At 37.7% G+C, this 25,795-nt stretch overlaps 1 protein-coding gene across 1 annotated transcript in view; it reads left to right on the top strand.

Moving 5' to 3' along the window:
- Ccser1 (coiled-coil serine rich protein 1) overlaps positions 1-25,795 on the top strand; it is a 949,444-nt gene that overhangs the window by 204,960 nt on the left and 718,689 nt on the right. The window contains exon 5 of the mRNA XM_013351266.2: positions 11,668-11,875. Within this exon, the coding sequence (XP_013206720.2) occupies positions 11,668-11,875 (208 nt within the window). The remainder of the gene's footprint in view (positions 1-11,667; positions 11,876-25,795) is intronic.

Genomic DNA, 25,795 nt, shown 5'->3' with positions numbered 1-25,795 from the left:
CTCTCAGTCAACTTTTCCCCTGGCAAAAGCAGGTCACTTGCAGAATAGCTAACATGTTTTTCCTTCTAAATGCAGTACAGTTTTTGGACAGAACATATAGCGCTTTACTGAATAGCATTGGATTCATCAAGTAACTCCAAATGCCTGCTTTGGGCAGATACCATTCTCTAAGCATCTCTATGTTTTATGTTGCATTTTTATAGATAAGAAGTAATTCGCTAAAACAGCAATGTGGTACATTTCCTCGTAAACAAAGAGCTCATAAGTTGAGTCAATTACCTGGAGAGTTGAGAGGGGTAAGAGCTTTGAAATTGCACTGGAATGTTGGAGTGGAGCAGTTGGAAAAAGATTAGCCTATGAATTATAAAGCATCTAACTAGTGAATTCTTATTTTGTATACAGCAATAATACACTAAAGCAAAGCTGAAGACTTAAGAGAGGGACGTGACAAAAACCATCTGAGGAGCAAAGTAATGGGACAGTGTTGCACTGTGTGTGAGCCTTTACTTTAGGAGCTCTCCGAAAGCAGGATATAGAGACCTTTGGAAGAAATTCCAGAGAAACACTTTAGTTCACATACAGAACATGTGTCTGTTGTTTGTTGGAGTGTTTGTTGGAGAATCGTAGTAGCTCACAAGAATCAGGCCAGTCTTTAAAGGCACAGGATGATCAGGAAGAGCAGTGGGCTCAGGGCTGAGCTAAATGAAGGCCATCCAGATTTTAGTGGTCATGCGAAAAGGGGAACTTGCAAGGAAAGGCGATGGCAGCAGAGCACCAAAGCAAATGTAAGAGCCAAGTACAAGGCAGACTGTCCTGGAGAACTGGCTCCTCGGTGATGCTCCGTGATGATAAATAAGCCAAATTGGTTTTCTGTCATTTTTGCTGTTCATATTTGGGGACCAGAATCTGCAGATTACATTTCATGACAGGTAGGCAAGGTGGAGTAGATGTTGCTTCGCATTCCTGAGAAGACTGTCAGAGCAGTGGTGGACAGAAAGGGCTTTCCTAGGAGATGAACCATTTAACCCAAGTTGCTTGTGGAAGAAAAAAAGAACAAAAGTGTTGTCTGCAAATAAATAATGCTAATTTCTTTCAGGTCTTACATTTGCCTGTCTCTTTCTATCCCCGAGGGGTGTCACTTACAGTGTGGTACATCACTGAGGCATTTACCAGATAGCCTTCCGTGATGAGGGTGGAGAGGTGATGATGCACTCTCTGGGAACAGACTTTCTATGTTTAAAGCTTTGAATATTTTTTTCTCTTCAAATATAAAACAGTATATGTGACATGCAAACTTTTCCATTGTAGTCTAGTTTACTCTGAATGGGCTTGTTTGATTTTTGAAGTTTATTTCTCTGTTTTCCTTTATAATTGAGCTATTTTGAGGTAAAGAGTGAACTGGAGGGTCCATTTTCCAGCTCCTCTTTGGTTATGTTAGGAGTCTGCACATTGTCTTTTTATTCTCAGACCTCTTGCAAAAACAACATTGATACCAATCGGTGTTTCGACTGTTTCTTTGAAAGAGAAGCCATGCCACCCACAGCCCCTGTTATCTTGTCTAAATGTCAAGTACACTAAAGCACAGAGAGAAAGAACCAGAGATAACATTCAAAGAAGAAGACAGAGGCCAAGGATCTATGTGACTGTGTCTCCAGAGTTAGAAAGGACTTGTCAACAGCAACACAAACCATTGTGTGCTTCCTGACTTATCTGACCTGGAGATAATAGCCACATAGAATATCATTTTTGTCTTGCTGTACTGATCAGTAAAGAAGAGCAATTCTGCTACTGTGAACTGTAGTTTAATTAGTTCAGATACGATAATCTGCAAGCCCTGTTTCAAGGTCTAGCCTCATATTCTCTTACAAACATCAAGGATTTCGTGTTTTGCAGCAAGTGTTTCTACTATGGACATTTTTGTGACATTTACCTATTAACCAAATATACTTTGATACTGGTCATCAGACCTGTTATGTTTAGCAACATTCACTGGTGGGTCCAGTTCAAAGTGAAAGAAGTAATCGTCAATTTTGTTTCTTTTCTGTTAAAGGTTAAGTTTCTCTTATTCACAAAGTAAATGCATTTTTTATAGTCAGGCATCTTTAAAGGTCTTCCTTGATAACAGTGATTTCACCTCTAAGGTTTATGAGGATTTTGACATCACCATTGGAATCACAATATGTTTGAAATCATTTCATACTATAAGCTATCAACACATTTTTTCCAGAAAATTAGTTTTGACAAAATTTCCCAGCTTTAGTTTTTACAGAAACCAATACATATGATTATAAAAATCATGACTGACTGTTCTCATATGGTTAATAAATACTGGGTTAAACTGTTAAAAAATTGTTACTGGGATTATTTAGTTACTATTATACTAATATGATTTTCTAAGAACATAAATATTTTTAAACAAATTTGATAATTAAAATATTATAACTCTTTTTGACTTTTATTTACAGACCATGTTTTTAGTCCTGAGACATAAAATTGTCTTTTTCAAACTTTCTTTCTTTCTTTCTTTCTTTCTTTCTTTCTTTCTTTCTTTCTTTCAAGATTTCTGTTTCTTCCCTGCCATGTGACAACTATCCAGTTTTAGCAGGGCTTGTGGGGCTAGCCCTTTCGTTCACTACACAATGTAGGTGTTGTTAAATGTAGCTGTCAGTAACCTGGATTGCAGTCTGCCTAATACAGGCTATAATATGTTTTAGGTTGGCTAAATATAGCTTGTGGTGTTTTGAATATAAGTAATAATATAATTGAGATATAAAATAGTTTTTAAAGCATCAGTGTTGGGGATGAAAGTAGGATTGGCAATTAAAGGAGCACTATTCATTGACTACAAACACCTTATTTTTTTAGCTCCATTTATTTTGTTAATGCAACTACAAGCAAACATTATACTTCGCCCAGGTCGTGACGTTGCTTCACTTGTAGGTCAAATGATTTATTGTGAGAGGTGTAATTAGATTTACTTGTAGTGTGACATTTTTGCTCTTTTACTCTTCGGCTTTTTGGACTTTTTTGTGGGAGGCCACTACCCAGCTCCCAAATAAATCACACATGAAGACTTAGTGTTAGCCATGAATGTGGGCCCAGCCTTAGCTTGACTTGTTTCTTGTTATCTTTTCTTAACTCTAATTATCCCGTCTATCTTTGGCCTCGGGGCTTTTATCTTTCTCTATGTCTGTACCTTTTCTTTCCTTCTTACTCCATGTCTTGGCTGTGTAGCTGGGTGACTTGACTCTGAATTCCTCCCCTTCCATTCTCATTCCAAGAGGCTCAGATTCCATCTCCCAGATTTCCCCTCATATTTGTACTCTCTGCCTGCCAGCCCCACCTATTTTTCTGTTCTGCCTCGCTATGGGCCGTTCAGCTCTTGATTAGACCATCAAGTGTTCCTGACAGGCACAGCAACACAGCTTCACAGAGTTAAACAATTGCAACATAAACAAAAGTAACACACCTTAAAAATAATATTCCCCAACATTTCTTGTTTGGAAAGATTTGTAAATAAATGGCAGTGTTTCTTAAACTTAAGAGAAAGTTTTCATCAAATAGCCGGCTTTTAATTTTAACTTTATCTCACAAAAAGCAAGCATCCCACAATAGTAAGAGCTTTGCTGAAACACATCAGCAGGCCCCACACTGTCTGCTTACGAAACTGACTGAGGCCCGCCCCTTCACATTCTTCCTGCCGTCGTCATCGATACCTGTCAGAGTTATTAGCCTACATTGCTACATATCACTAAGGTTCTGAATGAATGGTTTTGTTTTGAATATGATTGCCTTTGGTAACTCTCCAAGCAAATTTCTCAAATTTTTCATGAGCCATTGTAATGTATAAGTCTATGGCTAACACTGTACAGTCTTTAGCACATTTGCTTTATGTATGTGAAATTGCTGTGCTTTCACCCATGCCACAGATAGCTATTAGAATGCTGCTGGAAGCTGGACTTTTAGAATTGCAAAGCATGCTTAAAGATTCCACAATCACCTAAAAGAGTTAGATGACAACGTGGCAAGTACGGTACCACACACACACACACACACACACACACACACAGAGAGATTGTTATTAGACCCATGAGAAGAACAAGCAACTCAAAGCAATATGAACATTTGGAGACAGAGTATGGGGATAGGAAGGGGTGGGATGGATGCTGTCTCCAACAGTGCATTAACCTGAAAGGATTGCGTTTTCATGGCCAGGGACTGTGAAAAGATGTGTCTAATTTATTCTACCAAACTGCATGCTTCCTTACTTCAGTGTTTAGTTTCTTTTCAGTTGATGTGATTAAAAATACTCTGAGAAAAGCAACTTAAGGAATAATAGATTTATGCGGCTCACTGTTCCCCTTTAGGGTATGTTGTGGCAGGGAAGTCACAACAATAGTCACCATGCCTTCTCACTCAGAAGAGACCAATGAGTGGGCAAGGGGTTTAAAACACGATCCTCCAAGCCTAACAGCTGTCATATTTGTCTGAATCACCATGACTTGTAGGAGGTCCTGAGTTCATTATTGACTTTGTATTCATTCATAGACAAACACAGTGCAGAAAGTCAATGAATTCTTACCAGAGATTCTGGCCACTCCCTTCCATACGTCCTGGCCATTTATATGTAATCTTACCCTATTTGAATGTGACATCCTTGTCTCTGGAGGTGTAGGGTGTTTATATTCTGAAAGATTAACTAAAGGCCCTCTAATTGCACTGCTATGGGGACATCATTATCTCTTTATTTCTACAGTCAAAAAAGAGAGCACAAAACAAGTAGCAGTGACAATAGATATTTTTCAGTATACAGTTGCTGTTGTAAATGTTCAGTCTCATCTCGCTAATTACACTGTGCTGAAAAAAATAAAATTCTTACTGTAGAGTAGAAGTTTATAGTAACTCAATAGTACCAGAGCCAGAGTTTGTGAACTTTCAAGGAAAACAAAATGAATAGTGAGTTCTCCATCTTATTTTTTCATTAAATAGTTTAAATTAGTTAAAATATATAGGTCAAATGTCTCATGAATTGCTTATTCTCATAAGTATCTGTGGTCAATTCCCAGGTTCCTTAATACACTTTTTGATGGTCTTCTTTTTGATTTTGAAAATTTTTAGAGAAATATTTTTTAGAGTTCAAACTAATCATCTCTGATTTACTTTTCTTATATTTTTTACAGTTTTTTTTAAAAATTGTGTGTGTGTGTATGAGAGAGAGAGAGAGAGAGAGAGAGAGAGAGAGAGAGAGAGAGAGAGAAAGGGCAAGGAAGAGAGGAGAGAGAGAGAGCACATGTGAGTGTGGGTGTGAAAAATCTAGAATAAGGAGTCAGTTTCCCTGGAGAGAGTCTACAGTAAGTTGTAAGCAACTTGGCATGATGCTGAGAATCAGCATGGATCTTCTACAAGAAAGTACACCCCTGTCATAGTTTTTGACTACTTCACATAAATCTAGACCTATCTGGAAGGAGGGCATATCAACAGAATAATTGCCTCCATCACGCTGACCTTTGGGCTTCTCTACAGGGCAATTCTTAATTTATGATTGACATAGAAAGGTCTAGGCACTGTAGACAGTGCTATCATTTAGTAGATAGCTCTGGGTTGTATAAGTTAGTTAGCTGTGCAAATCATGGAGAGCAAGGCAATAAGCAGCATACCCCCATTCTCTCTGCTTCAGTTCCTGTTTTGGGTCCCTATCCTGAATTCCTATCCGGACTTCCCTCTGTGATAGATAGTCACCCAGGATCTGTAAGCCTATTAAACCCATTCCTTCTCCAAGTTGTTGTAAACAGTGTTTATCATTGCAATTGGAAGCATACTAGGGCATGCTCTTGACTACTGAGCCACATCTCTATGCTCCTACATTTTCTAGATAATCATTTTCTGCATATTAATAGATAACGGTATAGGAAGCTGTCCCATTATCACAGAGGAGAAATGTGTAGTTTACAAAATGAACATATAAATGTGACAATGCACCAGAAAATTTACATTGTTTAATTGATGCATTTCACAGAAAACTTGAGCATGAGACTAAAAAATGTATAGGTTTACAAAAATGATCCATATCTATTAGATAGAGGAAGACTGAACAATGTGAGATTTTTTTTTTAAAGAATCTCTTTTACAGTATCAGAGAAAATCACATAAGAGTTAAGTTTATTTACATGTACATGAGGGGCCTGTGGTGTTGTGTGTTTTAGTTTTCTGGGAAAGATACTTGATTGTATTGTTAACCCAATAACAGAAAACTAGATGCATATAACACCCACAATAAGATGATAAATCACAGTGAAAACAACATATGTATTTGAGAATATATTTACATGTGAAATGATTTCTTTAAACACTGACTTGGCCCATTCTTTTCTCCATCTTATTGTTATAAACATTTCTATGCTCCTTGATTCCAACTATTGATAAGTGTAATAATGATCTTTAATGATGTGGGAGTGTCATATATCAATCTATTGATTTCATTGGTTAAGCAATAAAGAAACTGCTTGGCCCTCATAGGTTAAAACATAAGTGGGCGGAGTAAACAGAACAGAATGCTGGGAGAAAGAAGCTGAGTCAGAGAGTCACCATGATTCTCCTACTCCAGACAGAGGCAGGTTAAGATCATTCCTGGTAAGCCAGCTCGTGGGCTACAGCAGATTATTAGAAATGGGCTAGTCCAGGTGCGAGAGCTAGCCTAGAAGAGGCTAGATAGTAATGGGCCAAGCGGCGTTTAAAAGAATACAGTTTCCGTGTAATTATTTCGGGGCATAAGCTATAGCTAGCCATATGGGCGGCCGGGTGCCGGGGACGCAGCCCAGCTGCTCTTATTTCAGCACTTTAAGTTTGATCTCAAGACATATGTTTCTACAAAAGTAGAGAACCTGAGATAGGTCACCATGAGCTGTCAGGTTGTAGAAAAGATTCTAGTGATAGACAGCCAGGATAAACAGTATTTTTTAAGGCAAAGCAAGTACTTTCGAAATTTTGAGAGCAGCTTAGTATCCTCACCATATGCATCTTTTCTTAAGGTTGGAAAGGAAACCACTGCAAATGGCAGTTTGCACAGACACTGCTACTTCAATTTTCCTTTAGGCACCTGGAAATCCATCTGCCTTTTCCCGTTTGCCTGGTAATATTTTAACAGGTGTCTATGGTGGTACCTTGTGCAGCACTCACTTGCATGTAGAACAAGAAGTGTATAGTTCGGTGTGTTCAGAGGGATCTCTGCCAATATATCATAACTGCACATTTGATAATACTGTGACAAAGAGTTTATTATCAGGAAGGGGAATCAGTGTACCTTTGTGGGGTGCTGTACTGGCTGAGAACAAAGGTTCCCCTAAACATATATCTTGACAGTAAACCGAAGGTGGGAAAGGAATGTTCTGAGTGTAGATAACACATACGTGAAGGCTCTGAAGCGGGGTAGAGTGTGACACTTCCCAGGGCCTGAGTGAGGACAGTGTGACAGGCTAAGAGTCAGGTTATGATGTGAGAGAGATGTGGAGAGTGAGAGTTTCTGCACCATGGCAGAGTTGTAAGTTATCCCAAGACATGTTCAATTGACTCTGCTTTTGTCTGCATCATACGTTACAGTAAAATAACTAGTTATATATACATTTTTTTTTATCTAATGGTATTAAATTCTTTCAACTTACACAGAGAAAGAGGGAACCAGAGACAGACACACAGAGAGATCTTGATTCTGTCGTTAAACATGTCTAAATGTTCAAATATTCAGTTAAAAAACTATTTAAAGTAGAACATTCCCAAAACAGCATAGACACTATATATTGAAAGGAAACAGGTGACTGACAAATGAAATAATCATTACATTTTTGTAAACAATTCCTCAAACTGGCAGTTTATGGTACCCTCTATGATATCTATTCATTAATCTGCATTTATGATGCTGTATATGTCTTAGTCATACTCCAGCGCAGCACAAACTCAACACAAGTAATCTACGATTTCATGAAATTGGTAATAGACTCCCCAAATTCAGTGGTTTTTTTATTTGATTCTCTATAACTCTAAATATATGTATGAAAATCTGGTTTGTTGTGTTTGCTTATTTCTTTGGGTGGTTAGAGGTTAGGTGACTGTGACCTATCTGTTCCTGGGAGATATGTAAGTCACTGTGGTGATTCTTCAGATCCCAGTAAGGATGTCACTGGGATGTGTGTTGGCTGTAGACATTCTCTTCAGTGAAGAATACCAAACAGCTCACGTGTAGCAAGGTAGTTGGTGTCTGCTGGGTGACACACCTTGCATTTCACGGCTTATGTTGGCTTTGGTATTGAAGGTTTTTCAAATGATTTGAAAAAGTTCTTGTATGTGTAAAAAATGTTTGTCACTATCAAAATGGTATTCCATTTCCAAAAAATAAAAAAATAAGGAGAAAATTGTGAAAATACTCATATTTTTCTCCATGGCAAGGAAAATTCCTCTAATTCTTCTTTACTTTCTGTCAAGAAATATATTTTCCATTAAACTTGTCTGTCATACTGAAAACAGATTTATACTAGAAAGATTGGTAAAAATAAATTCTTATCTCACAAAGAGTCCCAGTGCCAAGCGTATGAAGTCAGTCTACTACAGTAGATTAAAGTTAAATATTTTCAGTACCAGTTCATATCCTCTGGCCTTTGAGAATACTGTTACTACAACATTTATTATTTCAGCTGTTATTTTTATGGGAACTCATTTATTTTAGTTATGAATAGAGAAAAGTCTATAAGTCCCAAATCAGACTTACATAAATATAACTAATATTTAAATTATAAAGACTCCATCAGCCACCCTGGGCATCAGGGAATGTTGGCTACTATCATGCAAACCTACAAATGTTCCCGGAGGTAAGCTGGGTGAATGGTGGCTAGTAGACAGTATATTTTTCGTTTTTGTTTGTGATGGTTTTTATATTTAATGAACCACTGAGCCCAGTAATCAGAAGATGGCTAACAGTGGGTGTCAGGAGATTGTCGTGTGAGCATTGCCCACTTATGAGCACAAGAGCACTGGGGCCTCCACACTTGCACCTTGGCAGAACTAGGACCTCATGTGCAAATGTTTTGTGCTTTTCCCGTCATCAGAATATTTTCCATGGTATTTCACTAGACACTTAGGTGCTTTAGGTGCAGTAATGTTTAGATTTTTAAAAACATTAATGTCTACCATACTAATTATTCTGTTGACTGTTATTAAATATATTCATGTGCTCTAGTAAGAAAAGCAATAATTATAATTCTAAGACTAATGACTGGCAGTGTGAGAGGTGCTTCTGAGGACCAGAACAGCTCAGCAGTCTGCTGCTAACAGACTCCATCCAATTTGTAGTCACTGTGTTCTTATAATAGGTCAGATTTTTCTTACAGAAATAAAATATCACAGGTCACTCTCATTTGTAATTATTGTTTGGAATAAACTAGTAAGATTTGTAAAACTGAGAAGAGCTCCCCGAGTCAAAGTCAGTGTTCAGTTGTGACAACTTCAGTTCCTATCACTTGCCTGGGATTGTGAATTTTCATAATGGAGAAAAATATGCCAGCAGTCACTCTTACAACTCCTGAAGTATGAAACTCATAGCTAATTTTATCTTCTGTGTGTATTTCTGTATATGTCCCATCTTAGATATTTGACAGTTGCAGAGATTTTCAGTTTTCAGACACACACACACACACACACACACACACACACACACACACACACACACGTATATCTATTTATGTCTATATCTATATATCTGTGTGTCTCTTTATCTATCTATCTGTCTGTCTTTCTGTCTTTCTGTCTGTCTGTCTATCTATCTATCTGTTCTGATAAGTTGGGAATGTAAAAGCTCTGCTCATATAATGTTTTTTCAATTTTACAAAACTAAAGTAACTTAGAGAAAAATAATTGAAATTCTGAATTATATGATCTTGTATAGCAATTGTTTACTTTTTTCCTAAATATAAATTACAAATATCATCTGAAGTGAGAAGAGAGTTATTGCTATTATAATCTTGTATCTGTAACTGAACTATGTATAAGCATGAATAGCATGTTTGGTACTGTCCTGCTACCATGTTGATCTTTCACCTGTGTCAATATATTCATATTTGAACAAGTAAGGACTCCATAAAAAAAAAAAAGAAAAAAAAAGAAAGTAGAAAAAGACAATATCTCCTGAGTAAATTGGGAGCATGGAGATCTTGAGGGAGGGTTGAACAGGGGAGGGAAAAGGCAGGGAGAGGAGCAGAGAAAAATGTAGAGCTCAAAAATCAATAAAACAAAACAAAACAAAACCTCAAAGGTCTCTAAAATAAAACCAGGTATAGTGACATATAATATAAAAAAAAAAAAAAAAACAAGTAAGGAGTAGGTATAGTTGTATCTTCATTGTATGTCTGAGAAATCTGGGGTAGCAGTAAGTAGCTTTGGAATTAGAGCTAAGTGTATGATTTCTCCAGATAACAACACGGTGCACTTGCATGTAAACATAGCTGATACTTTCAAAGTTCTTATGTCTCTTAGAGTCTTATTGTCAGTATCTATTTTCTTACTAGACTGTCATCCACATCTGTTAAAATATCTCTTCCCAATTTAGAAAACACAGATTTTTATACAGCCTCTCTTTGATTCCTCCCCCTACCCTTCCAGGTTCTACAGGTAGGGTCCCGTAAACTAGACGGAGGGAAGACAGGTTAACCACAGGAGCATGTGCAACTTATTAACAGCTGCAACATCACCCACAGGTAGCACTCAGGGGAATGACTTAAAGGACAGTGTCGAAATTATTGCATATTTTATCAAGAAAGGTAAATTGTAGAGAATTAACAAGACAAGGAAAATAATTAGATTTTAGGATAGCAAGTTATGAAATTGAAATAAATGAAGACAAGGCCTAGTTAACTTGCATTGTTAAAATCCTCTGCTGTATCCCAGGACTGGGACATCAAGAATTTTCTTCAGAAGTCAGCATCCATCTCTCTGATAGAATAAGGAAGAGGGACCTTTTGAAACCTGCTTCTGGTTTTAGGCAAATGGCTGTATATGAGAGGGTGTGCAGAGTAAGGGACTTTTCTTGAATATTCCTTTTTTGAGTTGCCTTCATGTAAAAGTGGGCCTCATGCTAGACTGATAACTCTTCCGGTATGACATAATTTTCTTCTTTTCCACTCTAATGCTACCAAGGAATTACATATTTTCCACTTACGCCACTATGTTAATGTAAAAGTCTATGTTTGCTACCTTTCTAACTAAAGTTATTATTGGTAGATTTAGCAATTAAAACCAATAGCTATTAAACTAATTTCTTATAATTTTGTCTCTGAATATTTTCATTCAAGATAACATAAGCATATCATTAGAAATTTAAATATAAAATTCGTCTTCTACTGGTTTTTTATCGTGTCAACATTTACAAATTGTTTAAATAAGTACTGTGTATAAATGAAATGCTGATTGAGAAAATGTAGTCTAAAACTGTAACCGTCATTAAATTTTACCACTAAATATGCAATTCATAATTTCTGCTGAAGGTGTGAGCACATCAAGGACCAATTTAGAAAATGACGACGTTCACAGGAAGTACTTAGTGTCGTATTAGCATTGATTGACACTGGAGGAAATGATGCTTTTAAGCACACCACAGTGTAATTTTTTTATCTTGTTTCTTGTTAGGAGCCTTTCCCTGAAAATAACAAAAGACGTTGATCAAGAAGCCCGATGTTCCCATGTCAGCCGAATGCCCACCAGTCCCTCTGCAGATTGTCCCCTGCTCGGTGTGGAGGAAAACGGAGGAGTAGATTCCCTGCCATTCAGACTGATGCTGCAGGAGTGCACGGCAGTGAAGACCTTGCTACTCAAGATGAAGAGAGTGCTTCAGGAGGTAGGGCTGCTCTGCAGTTAGCGCGTGTCCCTGCTGGCCTGCAGCAGGTCTGTAGACCTGATTGCATCCTGCTCGGTCGCTAATATCCTGTGGCACATTGCGTATGGGTCAGGTGTTCTCCCGAGCCTTAGCTTTCCTCACATGCCAAATGAATAACTTCAATTTCGGATGTACAAATGGGTCCTGAGAAATTTCCCAGATTCTATGAAAAAGGAAGTTAAGACCAAATCTTCCTTAACCTGTGCAACAAGGAGAAACGGGCATCAACCATGGCATAATCCGTTTATGTCACTGTCAAGAGGCTGAGAAATCTACTGAGTTGTTTTTTTTTTTTTTTCACTTTGATTTCCTGGCGAATTGTCTATATGGCATTATAAAGGCAGGTTTGAAAGAGATTTTGTTCTGGTCAGCATACCTCAGTCTGCAGGTGTTAATGAAATACGTAGTGAATTCGTTGGCCCTCTGGCAACCTCTTACGATTGTTTTCACACCTACTGGTTTTATGTGATGAAAGTATCCTGAAACACTGTCTCTGCATCTTTCTCAATTATATTACTCAATCATATGGGGTTATCTGTACCTCAGAAACTGAGAAACATTATATTGCTTCTATCATAAGGCTCCTAGTAAAGCCTCAATTATCACATCTGGAAGCATGGTCTTAGTTTTATGCTCCTAGAACAAAATCTAATTACCAATTACTGTATGGGCAGCAGGGGGGAAGCTTCTGAAAGGAACTGTGCGAAGGGTCATATGAGTCATACTAGAGATTAGCCAGGCTTCTGAACCTAGAGAGAGTCTCCAAATAAGGGCAGATAGAGGGATTCTTCCAAGGCAGGGAAGGGAAAGGGGAGATTGTCATCTGTAACAGGAGGGGCTGCTTGTTGGAGTTTCTGTCCTGCCCAGTTCCCACAGCCAGCAAGTCCCAAAGAAAATCACACAGAGGTCTCCATAAGTTATAAACTGAATGGCCCATTAGCTCAGGCTTCGTATTAGCTCTTATAACATATACTAACCCATTATCCTTATCTATGTTAGCCACATGGCTCAATACCTTTTTCAGCAGGGCAGGTCACATCCTGCTTCTTCTGTGGTCTAGGCGAGACTGCCGAGGAGCTTTTTTCTTCCCAGAATACTCCTGTTCTCATTGCCCCACTTCTACTTCCTGTCTGGTTTTCCAGCCTATGCTTCCTGCCTGGCTATCGGCCAATCAACATTTATTTAAAATATAATTGACAAAATATATTCTGTCACCAGTCATCAGTGTTGCTGAGCTCAGAGAGATTTGCCAGGACATAGTAGACTGCAACTTCCAAAGCACAGGGCCTCCCAGCATTTGGCCATTATTTTTGAGGCCGAGTCTCATATAGATTCTTCTGACTTCAAGCTGACCACGTCATGAAAGCAACTTTGGATTCATGACTTCCTCACTCCTCTTCTCTAGTGCCTGGGTGGTGCACAAACACTTTAATTACTAGTTTTAGTAGTTGCTATTTTATAGCGTTTATCACAAAAATGATCACAATTTATCAGTTTCCTACTTCGACCAATGATAGATAACTGAATTGAGGGCCATGAAGTGGAAACAAAGAGAGCTAACAGGCATCTTCAGAATCAGAATTGTTCTTTAATCAGAACATCTGAAGGGCCGCAGTCCCTGTAGAAGTGAGACTGTGCACATGTGGAGTTGTGGTCTTGGGTTTTCTAGGATGGAAAAGGAGAAGACCGGGGATGGAAGAGTCCATTGGCAGGTCAGTTCTCCTGCGGTAGAAGTGCTAGACACCAGAGGGGTTGGTGTGCGGATCTCATCAGAAGCTTCCACAGGTGTTGTCAGTCAAGTCAACTTTCCTGTCAAGAGCTTCTCAGTCCACTGAGGCCTTTAGGTCATTAATAACTATATCAACCCTCTTTAAAATGTTATCACCATAACTAATTTCTAGATGTAGTCAGGAGTTATTCTGGGCTTAAAACTAATGAAAATTAATGAACAAATTGAATTATGTATTTTAATTAAATTTTGCATTTACAACCCTTTTCTGTTGGTCTCCTCGAAACCTGTCTGTCCATTCGTGTAGATAATATACACGAATATACACGAATACTTGTGGCATTTTCATACTTGGGTAAATAAAAGGTAAATTCATTTTCATGATGATCAAATCATATGTACTTCCTTCATTGGGGAGGGTACCTCTAAAATATTTGAAAAGGTTCAGAAAGAACAAAAATGTCACTTCTGGTTTTGGCCAGGCAATTAAAATGACCTTACACTTACATGCAGCAAAGGGATGGCTGCTAGGAAATCCAGAGCCAAATGGTTCTTTCCCAAGTGTCTAGAGTTCATTAAAACTGTGGGACTTTGAAGGACTTTCCATGGTAAGTTCCCACAGCATGTGAAATATTTATCTTCCAAATTACCTTGTCTACTGAGTCAGTATTCCCTGTACCTTTGAATGATAAGGACAATTCTTTGGTTCTAATAGTAATACTTTAAAAACTTAACATTTACTTTCTGTGTTGTTGGTACCATTTTTATTTTATTTTATGTATGTGAGTGCTTTGTCTACATATATATTCGTAGGCCAAATGTGTACCTGAAGCCAGCAGTAGTCAGAAGAGTATATCAAATATTCTGAAAATGGAATTAATGTTGGATATGTACAATAATGAGGGTACTGGGAACCAAACTTAGTTCCTCAGCAAGAGCAATAAACATTCATACTAACATGTTTTATTCAATATTGTACTTTTTCAAAATACTTTATTTGCAAACTGCACCAAAAATACTTTAAATATTAAATTCTACTCGCACATTCATTTATTCTTTTTAATTGTTTTGTCTTTAATGGGAACTTGTTATTCCATCTCCTTGGGTTTAATAAGATGTTAATCACATATATTTTGGCAGTAATTCTTACACATTTTGATCATATACATCATGAACTAATCTAGCTTTGTGAATCGTATTTGTTATGCTAGACTATTCCATGGGATTTCAATTAAATGCAATTCTTAAAATGAGTAGAGCAGTAAAATTCAATACAACCCTATGCTGCTGGTGATTGACCTCCCAATGGGAGCAGCTATGCATGAGAACGCCAGCTATGGCTCTAGGCTGGAGTCAGTTTTAAAAGCTACAGTGATGAGTCCAAGCCTGCAGAAGCTGAAAACTTTCGGATATTCTTTATAGTGGGTCCTGAAACAGAGGCGCTGGATTAGGATATTCTCTTAAAGATGTTGCGTTGAATACAACCGACTTTTTCTTGTACCCGAGCACTCTTCCTGAGTATTTGGAATTCAGCTTGTATCTCTTTTTTCAGTTATTGTCACCGGAGGGATGTCCCAGGTTCTCATTGTAATCATATTTGGCCTTCCGACTTGTAAGTTTCCTACCTACAATCCAGTTTCTTTATTGGAGCGAAAAAAATAATGAGTATGTGATTGGCCACTCTTTTGGAACACTTTGCGCATTTTCTAAACACCCTTAGATGCACTGTGGAGGTTAAGTGTGCACATCTTAGATTCTTCAATTGCTAACTCTTTATGTACAATGATACTCTAAGTTAAGACTCATCAATGAGTTGAGCCTGCCATCTTATCCTAGTGTCTGTTTAAAACATATTAACTGCTGAATACATAAATGAAAGGAAAATATATATCATTCAACTTCTAGTCAATCATTTAGTTACTGTTAATGGAGTAAAACTGGCAGAATGTGACTTTCTCAGCATATGAAATAGAGACAGATAGCAACCATTTCAAGGTTTAATCTGATCATGCCCCTTATACATGCTAAAGACTATAGACTGAACACATAATCTCCTAAAGCTTTTCAGATCTTCTTATAATTAAGATGCTCTGGGATTCATTATTATTTTAAAAATTATCTACTAAATCCTGAAGATTAGAAGAAAATCCTATAAACTTAGGGAATGAGAACTTTTGTTTGTTTTTCCCCATGTATCCTTGCACCTTCCAAATATAGATAATTTGGTTTTGATACACCTTTATTTTCACTCAGAAGACAGGAATAAACATAAATTATTATGAAACTGCATATTGCTAAGTTTAAGAGTTCATGTGTAATACGGTTATTACTTTGTTAGCTGGGTATGCCTTCTATTTTAAAAATGCTGTTCTGTTGACATCTTGAGCTGAACATGGAGGATCTGAACACATGTTACACTCCCAAATCTGGACTTCTTTAAAATTCCCTTGCTCTTAGAAAGTGCTTTAAGCTGGGTGGCGGTGGCACAAGCCTTTAATACCAACACTCAGGGAGGCAGGCGAGTTTGAGTTTGAGCCCAGTCTGGAATACAAGTGAGTACCAGGACAGTCATAGCTACACAGAAAAACTCTGCCTCACCCACCCCCAAAAAGTGCTTGAATTTTTTTTTCTTTTATTTCTTTTTTTTTTTTTTTTTTTTTTTTTGATTTTTCGAGACAGGGTTTCTCTGTGGTTTTGGAGCCTGTCCTGGAACTAGCTCTGTAGACCAGGCTGGCCTCGAACTCACAGAGATCCACCTGCCTCTGCCTCCCGAGTGCTGGGATTAAAGGCGTGCGCCACCACCGCCCGGCTTGAATTTTCTTAAAGTATCAAATATAAACAGTTCTATTAAAAATGCTTAGTAACTTTAGGTCTTCGGAAATTCTGTTTTTGTCTCCTATTTTAAGGTTAGTTATAAAACACTTAACTAGAGCAAAGGAGAGCTGTCAAAATCTTTTAAGCCATTATTTTTCTTGTGACTTTATCATTGTATAAAAAGCATGTAATCCAGAGACAGGGTTTGTTTAATGTTCCCATTATTTTTTTTTCTGTTCTCTATTTTATCCTCTTTGGTTTTTTTTTAATATTGTATGGTAACTAACCAAGAAGGACACTGGAAGGAATCTTCAAACACCAGTGAGCAATTGACATCCTAATAAGATGGCAGGTGGTTGAAGATGGACTCAGGGGACCAATGATCTGTTTGTCCCTCTTTCCAATGTGGATGAATTGAATAAATCTACACTTTTCTGCTTTGTTTTGTCACTTTGTCTCTTTTAATTGGCTTATTAAGGACAGGTGCCCCCAAATCAAATGTCAGACTTTCTCCAGAGTTCCCCGTGAAAAAATGTCCATATTCTCATTTTTCTTTGTCAACAAATAGAGGTGAGAAGCAGCTGGTGCCAGTTGAAGAGGGAAGACACGAAACTGTCCCTATAATTAAACTTGTCCACAAATCTCTGGGACCTTTCAGTCTTTCCTGTCTATCTGGAAAACTTTCTTTAAACCCTATAGTGTATCTTTCATCCTATCTATGATCAACAAAATCATTACTGGATTTAGAGTGACAACCTGTACCCCGACAAGCTTGAGATTTTCTAGAAACCTACTGTTGGGAGAGGAAATGACTGGGACTCTAGTGGTTCACTAGATAAAGATTTACATGTCAGAAGTTCTTGCCAGAGAGATGGAGATGAGATGGATGGGTAGGGTCCAGGTGTTGACTGGGTTGCCTAGTGATGCATAGCTTTTGCCTTCTATTCAAATACCTCTTTTATTTCCCAACCCTGAGGAAGAACTCGGGAAGTCCTCGGATCTCTTTGACATGCCTTTCAGTATAGCCACATTGAATAGCCTATTTTTAAACTACTTCCCACAATGACAGCAGTACAACAGTAACAGCAAGCATAATGAGATGGCTGTAAAAAGATTCAACAGAAACTCTAACTCCTGGTCCTCAGTCCCACCCTTTTGTTTTATCTTTATTTTATTTATTTATTTATTATTTATTTTGGGACAGGGTTTCTCTGTAGCTTTGGTGCCTGTCCTGGAACTTGTTCTCTATGACAGACTAGCCTCCAAGTCGCAGAAACCTGCCTCTGCCTCCCTAGTGCTAGTACTAAAGGTTTGCCCCACCGCCGCCTAGCCAGTCCCACACTTTCAAAATTTTGATTTGGCAATTAGGCAGTGTGACTGTAACTCAAGTATGTTTTTTAACCAGAAAGCACTCAAACAACATCATGTAAATGTAAACTAAACAAAAACGTTTAACGTAACGAGAGGGATATATTCTAGGAAAACACCTAGTAAGTGAAAAATCAAGGAAATAGGTACATTTTAAAATGAATATAACTAATAAAACTGTCAAGCTGATAAAAATATTTAAGCTGTGGAGCTTTTCCCAACGAATTTTCATTAATTAAAGAGTTGTTAATCCATACTTCTTTTTCCTTTATCTAGTTCAATTTTTAATTTCATTTTCTCTAAAGAAGAAATGACATACTTTCAAGGTTAATTTTCAGTATGAACTTCTCAACACTTCTAAAAAGCAAACGGAAGAGCTATGGCTAAGGAACTCCAGGGATTTATAATTATAGTCATAACTGCAGAAGAAAAACCTTGGTCAACATTCCTGACATAAAGGCTTGAGCCTGAGGTTTTCTCCTAGGCATTCACTATGCACCAGGCAAACAGCAACTTAACAAGCAGTGCAAGACAATCATTGCAAACAACAGCTTAGTAATCAGATGTCTTTTCAGTCTTATCATTAAAAATTATGGAGTTAGATCTTAGTTTTTTTCTGCCGCCCTCTTAACTTTTGTTTGGTTTTGCTTGCAATAAGATTTGTTTAAGTCAATATAAGAGGTACTGTGGCAGTTCCGTATGCAAGAAAGCTTGCACTGTAGAATGTCTCAGAAACAGGCTACGTAGATTTAGCTGTGGGACCCAAATGCAGAACAAGCCTTTCCTGTGCAATGCCAGGGAAGAGCTTTTGAGAAGATAGGTCATTTCCAAATGTAGCATCCTGTTTCCCAGGGGCATTTTAACTTATAGGGTTCTTTTGTAAAATATAATGCAGACCTTGTGGAGCATAGTTCACATGATAAGTACTAGAGAATTCATTATTCCTTTACAGATTTATATTAGCAGAAAGAAAGAATAATAAGATGACAAAGTCTCTTCCCTGAGAAACCAATAAAGGCCAATTAAATCTAAAAGAAGTGGGAAGAAATAATTGAAAAGAAGAAAAGTAAAATAGAATCTGGACAAATAGTAGGCAATTTAAAAATCCAATAGGTTCCTTGAAGTTTTTTTTTTTAAATAAAACTATCTTAAAATTTATTTTTAAATTAAAAAAAACTATATTTTCTCATTAAAATGCTTAATCCAGGTCCCACTCTTTTTGCTCCTTCTGCTCCCTTCAACTTTCCCCTATTGCACCCCCTATTCACTCCTCAGAGAGAGTAAGGTTTCCCACGAGGAATCAACAAAGTCTAAAACATTGCTTTGAAGCAGAGCCAAGAACCCCCCCTCCATTGTATCTAGGCTGAGCAACGCATCCCTCCAAAGAGAACGGGTTCCTGAAAGTCAGAATAAGCAGTAGAGATAGATCCTGGTCTCATTGCCAATGGCCCCACAGTCTGCCCCAGCCATACAGCTGTCACCATGCTAACACTAGAACCCAGCCATTGAAGATTTAAAAGAACAGGAATTACTAATGGATGAAATTAAATCAAAAAGAGAAAAAAAAGTCACAGACAATTAACTCAAGAAAACCAAAAAGGGAGCAGTCATTTATACAGATTGTCCAGACTTGAGAATGGTAATATTATTATAAACAGCAGAGTATGTATGAGAAACAGAAATTATTCAAAAAATACTTTTACAGTGACATAAGAAAACTAAATCTGAATAGCCTCATTTTTAAATTATTTAGAATAATAAATATTTGTTATCTATCAGAATTTGTGTCCAAAAATTTGAAAATAGTCATAGTTGAAGATTGGATGTAAGCCATATCAAAGGTCATATCAAGATGTCTGCCATGGATAGTGATAGGAAAGCTTTACTGAATGTGAGAGTCCTCTTCCTAGGTCTTTCACAATGTAGCTGAGAACCACCAACAGGTCAGTCCTTCACTATATGTGCCTTTCATTGAACCACATCGAGACCAGTTTCTCTCAGGACATCCAGTCTAGTGAACAGGACAAATTGCATAATGCATTTTATGAACTTGTTTCAGAAATAGTACATCATTGTGCCTGTGACATTGATGGGTACGAAGAGCAAACTTAACTGAGATTAGAAGATCTTATAAAAAGCATGAGGACAAAGAAATGAGAAAACTTCCTCCACATGGAAGGTCATTACCAAAGTCAGCCCTGTAGTCTCCAAAAATGTATCTCTCACATATGCAAAACACTCCAGCCCTACTCCTCATTTTGCTGTGGCATTAGACAAGGGCAGAAAGCAGCCACATTCTTTGCCAAAGTAACACAAGAGCAATCTCTAGGTCACATCCTAGTATTCTTCTCCTCTGAAACTTCATGAGCTGGGCCCCGACAATTCAAATCATCTTAAGCACCACCATCTTCCATGTACCTACAAGTAGAGCCCATAAATCCCACTCAAAGCATTCACTCTTCTCCTAATCCAAAGTCCCAAATTCCTCATTCTGCTTTAAGCAGCATGGTCAGGTCTATTACAGTACCACCCTAATCCTGTTACCAACTGCTGTCGTGGTCACTGTTCTATTGCTTTTAAGAGACACCATGACCACAGCAACTCTTAATAAAATAAATCATTTAATGTGAGTCTGTGGGAGCCTTTCTCATTCAAACCACCCCAGTTATTCCCAGGATATTGCTGCCGCTCTTGTACCTTTTGGAATTAACCTGTCATCCTGATTATTGTTGTGTTTCACAAGTATTGCAGCTGGGTAAAGCTATTGATTGCTTGTCTTCTGTGGAAGTTTGTGTAGGTCCTTTCATTACTGTCAGAATACACATGCTATTTCACACCCAGCATGTGTATTCTGTGTTGGTTCTAACACTTCCAAATCCTCTGTCTTAACTCGGTGGTATCTACAGCAGAATGGTATTCCTTCAATGTATAGGAGGCAATTGAGGCCAAGCAATAGCATATATTATTTTGGGACTCTCTTATATTTCTCTGACCAACAGCTTGAAAGGAAATTTTCTTTGCCTGGCAGTGTTTTGTTTTTTCTTAGATACTCTATGACATTAGGTAGAAACATTATCACCCCAAGTTTTATACCTTCAGTTAAAAAGTTAGGTGTACATGTGTTCTTTTATATATGAAATTTTATGTTTGTTTTTTGCTCTTATTTTTTATTTTTTGTTGTCTCCAGGCAGGGTTTCTCTATGTAGCCCTGGCTGCCGTAAAACTCACTTTATAGACCAGGCTGGCCTCAAATTCACAGAAATCTACCTGCCTCTGCCTCAAAAGTGTGTGCACCACCACCACCTGAAATTTTAAATAAATGTAAAATAATATGATACCCTATGGCCTTTTCAAAAATCCTTACTGTTATCTATCTATTCTCTCCCTCACCCTATCCTCTCCAGTCCCTAAGTGAGTCTCTTTTCCCAACCCTCATTGTTCTGTTTCTTGCTTTTTAACCCCTGGGTCCTTCTATTCCCTGGCTGGAATCATCTAAAGTAGTGAACGGGTCCGAGCAGAGAATGTATGGAGTTGAAGAAGAAAGGAAGTGAGCCAGGCCATGATGGTAGGGGAATCTTGTACCCGGACTGAGTAACAGACAGAGTACTTCTTTATTTATATATAATTTAGTAAGTAGGGATACATTCATGTTGTCCAAAACATAGATTATATAGTTTTTGGTTTTTGGACATGCGTTCACTTCTTTTGCGCATTTTTTATTCATCGTTAATAAACTATGACGTAACAAAATTATCATTTTCAAACATTTCCCCTCAAGTTTTGACATTATTAATAAACAGAATAATCTTTTGTAATCATTCTTATTCATTAATTCCATAACAAAATTTTTAAAAATCTGGAGGCATATGACCACCTGGTAGTTTTGTGGCTAAAAAGACAACCAAAACAATATCTCTAAGTGAGTCTGGGCCGATTTCCATATCCCAAGCAGTGTATTATTAATTCTTCTTTTTGTATTACTAATTCTTAATGATCAGAGTGCACAAGGAAACTACTCAGATCAGGGATGCTGCAGGTATTATTTAAGTACTGGCATAATAAAATGTTTTTTATATTATATGTTTATAGACTTTGTCTGTATGTCTAAATCTGGCATTCTGTTGTTCTTCGGTCACATGACTGCATGGTGCCTCTGCAGGTGCTAACTTTTCTAAGAGAGAGAGGTCCTGACATCTCATTCTTCCATCTTTCCACTCCATACTGCGCTCATCAAGACAAGTCCCTGTGCACAGCTAAGATAACTTCAGGTAATCTCATTTTGTTGCTGTATATGACACATAATCGCCTGAGGGTATAGTGGAAAGAGGCTTACAACATGATCAGTGACCAACTCCTCTGTCCCACTGAATCTTCTTAACCTTTTTAAGTTTACTTTATTTTCATTATCTTGTTCCACACCCCCACCCCCACCCACACACATGCATCATACTTCCTTTTTACATTCATAATATCTGAGTTACTCTGGCTTAACAATTTTTATTTCATCAGTTAGTTTTATATTCTTGGTCTTTTATTTGTACATCCATTGGTTCATGATTCCATAAGATACAGATTTAACATCACAGGCTATTTTCTATTTGTTCATACCAAGTGTGGATTGGAGCATGCTGGCACTTCAGCTGAACCCAGCTACATTTCTCTTTAGCTTTTTTTTTTTCTTTTAATGCATATTTTCCTTTTTTGGTTCCAGAAGCTATTTCAGCTCTTAGAATCGTAGCAAGCTGAAACTGCATTATGATTCTCTTGGCAAGAATCTTGCCCTAACCTGGATATTTACAATGCTAATAGCATGCTGAGTGATGCTGCATAGATTTCCATTTTTCCCAGAGTAACATTTTGGGGAGCTTTTCTTTTTGCAGCAGCACACATTCCCTTGAAGTCTTGCAGACTGACAAATTTGTGACTGAAGGAAAAACTACACATTTTAAAAGGCTGGAGAACATATTATTAGTGCCTATCCTCTTTCCTGTTGAGTTTATGACTTTGGAAAGCTGCTGGAGCCAGTGGTTCTGGTCGAAAGGAAGGAATTTTTCATCTTTTATGTGTTTGCAGACAGGTATCCAAAGGCTCCTGTCCATTTTACAAATCTTTAGCCTGTAAGTGTAAACTGGAAAGTATTTTTGTACCTGTACCTCACTCTGTTTGGATTGCCTGCTCCTATTTGTGATCCACTCCATCATGTGAAAGACACACCCACGAATCTCTTCTTGATAATTTTAGCTGTAGTCTGAAACAGGTGACTGACAGATACTGAAAAGTTTTTAAAATGCAATTGCTTTGTTGAGAAGTTCCCTGGGGCAAAACTCAAAGCCTTAACAGAAGGCAGCTTTTGTCAGAATGAAACTAGTATTCTGTCAGACCTCTCATCTTTCCAAATAGCTGGTAAATAGTCCCATCCCTGTGACTTATAAGAGCTCACTAAATTGTTTACAGCTAAGACATCATGCTATGGAAGTTACTGTGCTTCCATATGATGTGATGGTGGTATTACCATCAGCATGCTTATTTATAGAATACTCATTTTCTCCTTTGCAAATCTATCAATGGACTTGACTTTGTCATTCATGCTAAGTTAGGTTGCTATTTTCCATTCTTTAAAAGTATTATTTTTTCTTTTTTTAATTTATTTATTTATTAAAGATTTCTGTCTCTTCCCCACCACCGCCTCCCATTTCCCTCTCCCTCTCCCAATCAAGTCCCCCTCCCTTGTCAGCCCAAAGAGCACTCAGGGTTCCCTGACCTGTGGGAAGTCCAAGGACCACCCACCTCCATCCAGGTCTAGTAAGGTGAGCATCCAAACTGCCTAGGCTCCCACAAAGCCAGTAAGTGCAGTAGGATCAAAAACCCATTTTTCTCACATTTTTTAATTTATTTTTACTTAAAAATTTCCACCTCCTCCCATTTCCCTCCCCCTCTCCCCATCCCCCCCCCCTTCCCTCTCCAGTTCAAAGAGCAGTCAGGGTTCCCTGCTAAAAATATTATTAATGCTAAACTGCTACGTGGTTTTAGAAAAACATGTTAAAAACCAAAAGTATCTGTCCTCGTGGTACAATTGAGCATCAGTTGGGTATATACCCAAAAGTGGTATTGCTGGGTCTTGAGGAAGGTTGTTTTCTGAACAATGACTATATTGACATCCAAAAGGACTATGCCAGCTTACACTCCCAGCAGCAATGCAGAAGTGTTCTCTTTACCCCACAGCCTCTCCAGCATAAGCTGTCTTCAGTGTTTTTGATCTTGGCCATTGTTATGGGTGTAAGATGGAATCTCAGAGTTGTTTTGATTTGCATTTCTCTGATGGCTAAGGCTGTTGAGCAATTCCTTAAATGTCTTTCAGCCATTTTAGATTCCTTTGTTAAAAGTTCTATTTTTAGGTCTGTACTCCTTTTTTTTTTTTATTGGATTGTTTGTTCTTTTGATGGCCAATTTCTTGAAAACAAAAGAATAGGTAATTATAATTATTTTTTCTATCTGAAAAACCGTACTTTTTCAATGCTCTGTGAGAACTTAAAGAAAGCAAAGAAACATACTTCCCTGACTCTATCTCAGTTTCACTGATAATAAATCTTTTGAAAGAAGTTAAGTAGACTGGTTAAGATCAAAGAAATACAGGATCATAGATACATGAATATTAATCTTACTCTGTAACTTAAAATAGTTTGACTAAGGGTTTAAGAGTCTCTTCTTACCATTTGTAATAATAATTATAGTCAAGATATTTGAGCAATTCACAAATAAAATATGAGACGTAAGGTGGATATGTGGAGAGCACCCATGAGCATGAACTACTACAAATAGTCTCCTATGTTATAAGTAAAATGGATAACATTTGTGATTTCATAAATGCATTGAAGTCTAACAGTATATCATCAATAATGTGAATGCTGCATGCATTAAATAGTACAAATGCAAAACTAATCATTACTATAAAGTCAGTGCTAGCTGATGTTTAACTACCAATGTTGTTGCCATAATGTGATTTGGGGAACTTTTTCAATAATGGTACCAATTTTATCTCATATTTCTTAATAAATGAAGTGCTACATGTCAGTTGAGTTTCCTTTTCAGTTCAACGTGTTACTAAGTTGTAAGCAATTATGTCATAATTTAAGAAATTATGGCAATGAGCCAAGCTGTAGCAATTAGCACAAAAAGAAGTGGGAGAAGTGCAAAACGCTTGGGATATCAATGGTCCTTGCTGAACTGTAATAGAGGTGACAGAAGAAGAGTAAGCCAGGGTAACCCCGGATGCCACTGTGTGGGTATTGAGCAGAGGCCATTGCAATTGTCTGTACCTGAGAAGAGTCTGTGAGGAGTATCTGTGTGAAGCAGAAGGAAATGAGAGCCTTGTAAGGACAGAGGGAGGTTGCAGCACTTACTTAGTTCAGTGCAAATTTGTGTGTCACATTTGGATATGTTTGCCTGCATTTCCAGGAAATCGGGCTAGAAATACAGTTCAAATATTCTTGATCATATAAATGCTGCCTAAAGCTATGGATCCAACAGTTTACATTTGATATCTACTTAGACTGCTTCAATATTTAGTGTTCAGAAAACCAGGAAAGAACAGAGCAGTGTGAAGTCTGTCAGGTAGAAAGTCAATGTCATGATGGTGCTGAGCATCAGCATAAGAATGGTAAACAAGCCCTGAGTTCCAGTGCCCTGCAAAGTTCATTCCAAAATGCAGACCTCAAAAGCTTTTGGAACATCAGCATTACTACAGGAAGTACGATTTTATAAAACCAAAACGTGGAATAAAAGCAATAATCTGTCCTTCCTGCTCACAAATTGTTGGGTTATTTCTTTACAAGGAACAGCTCAATGGCTTTAGAGGATGTTAAATTCCTCCTGCCACCTGCTAAGTGTGGTGATGCATGACATTTCTATATACCCAGCACTTGGGAGGTCCTGAAGCAGGATTACTGGTCTGAGGCCAGCCTGGGTTACAT

Source organism: Microtus ochrogaster, linkage group LG3 (assembly GCF_000317375.1).
Source record: "Microtus ochrogaster isolate Prairie Vole_2 linkage group LG3, MicOch1.0, whole genome shotgun sequence".
Taxonomy (NCBI): domain Eukaryota; kingdom Metazoa; phylum Chordata; class Mammalia; order Rodentia; family Cricetidae; genus Microtus; species Microtus ochrogaster.
This window is presented reverse-complemented; position numbering and strand designations above follow the sequence as displayed.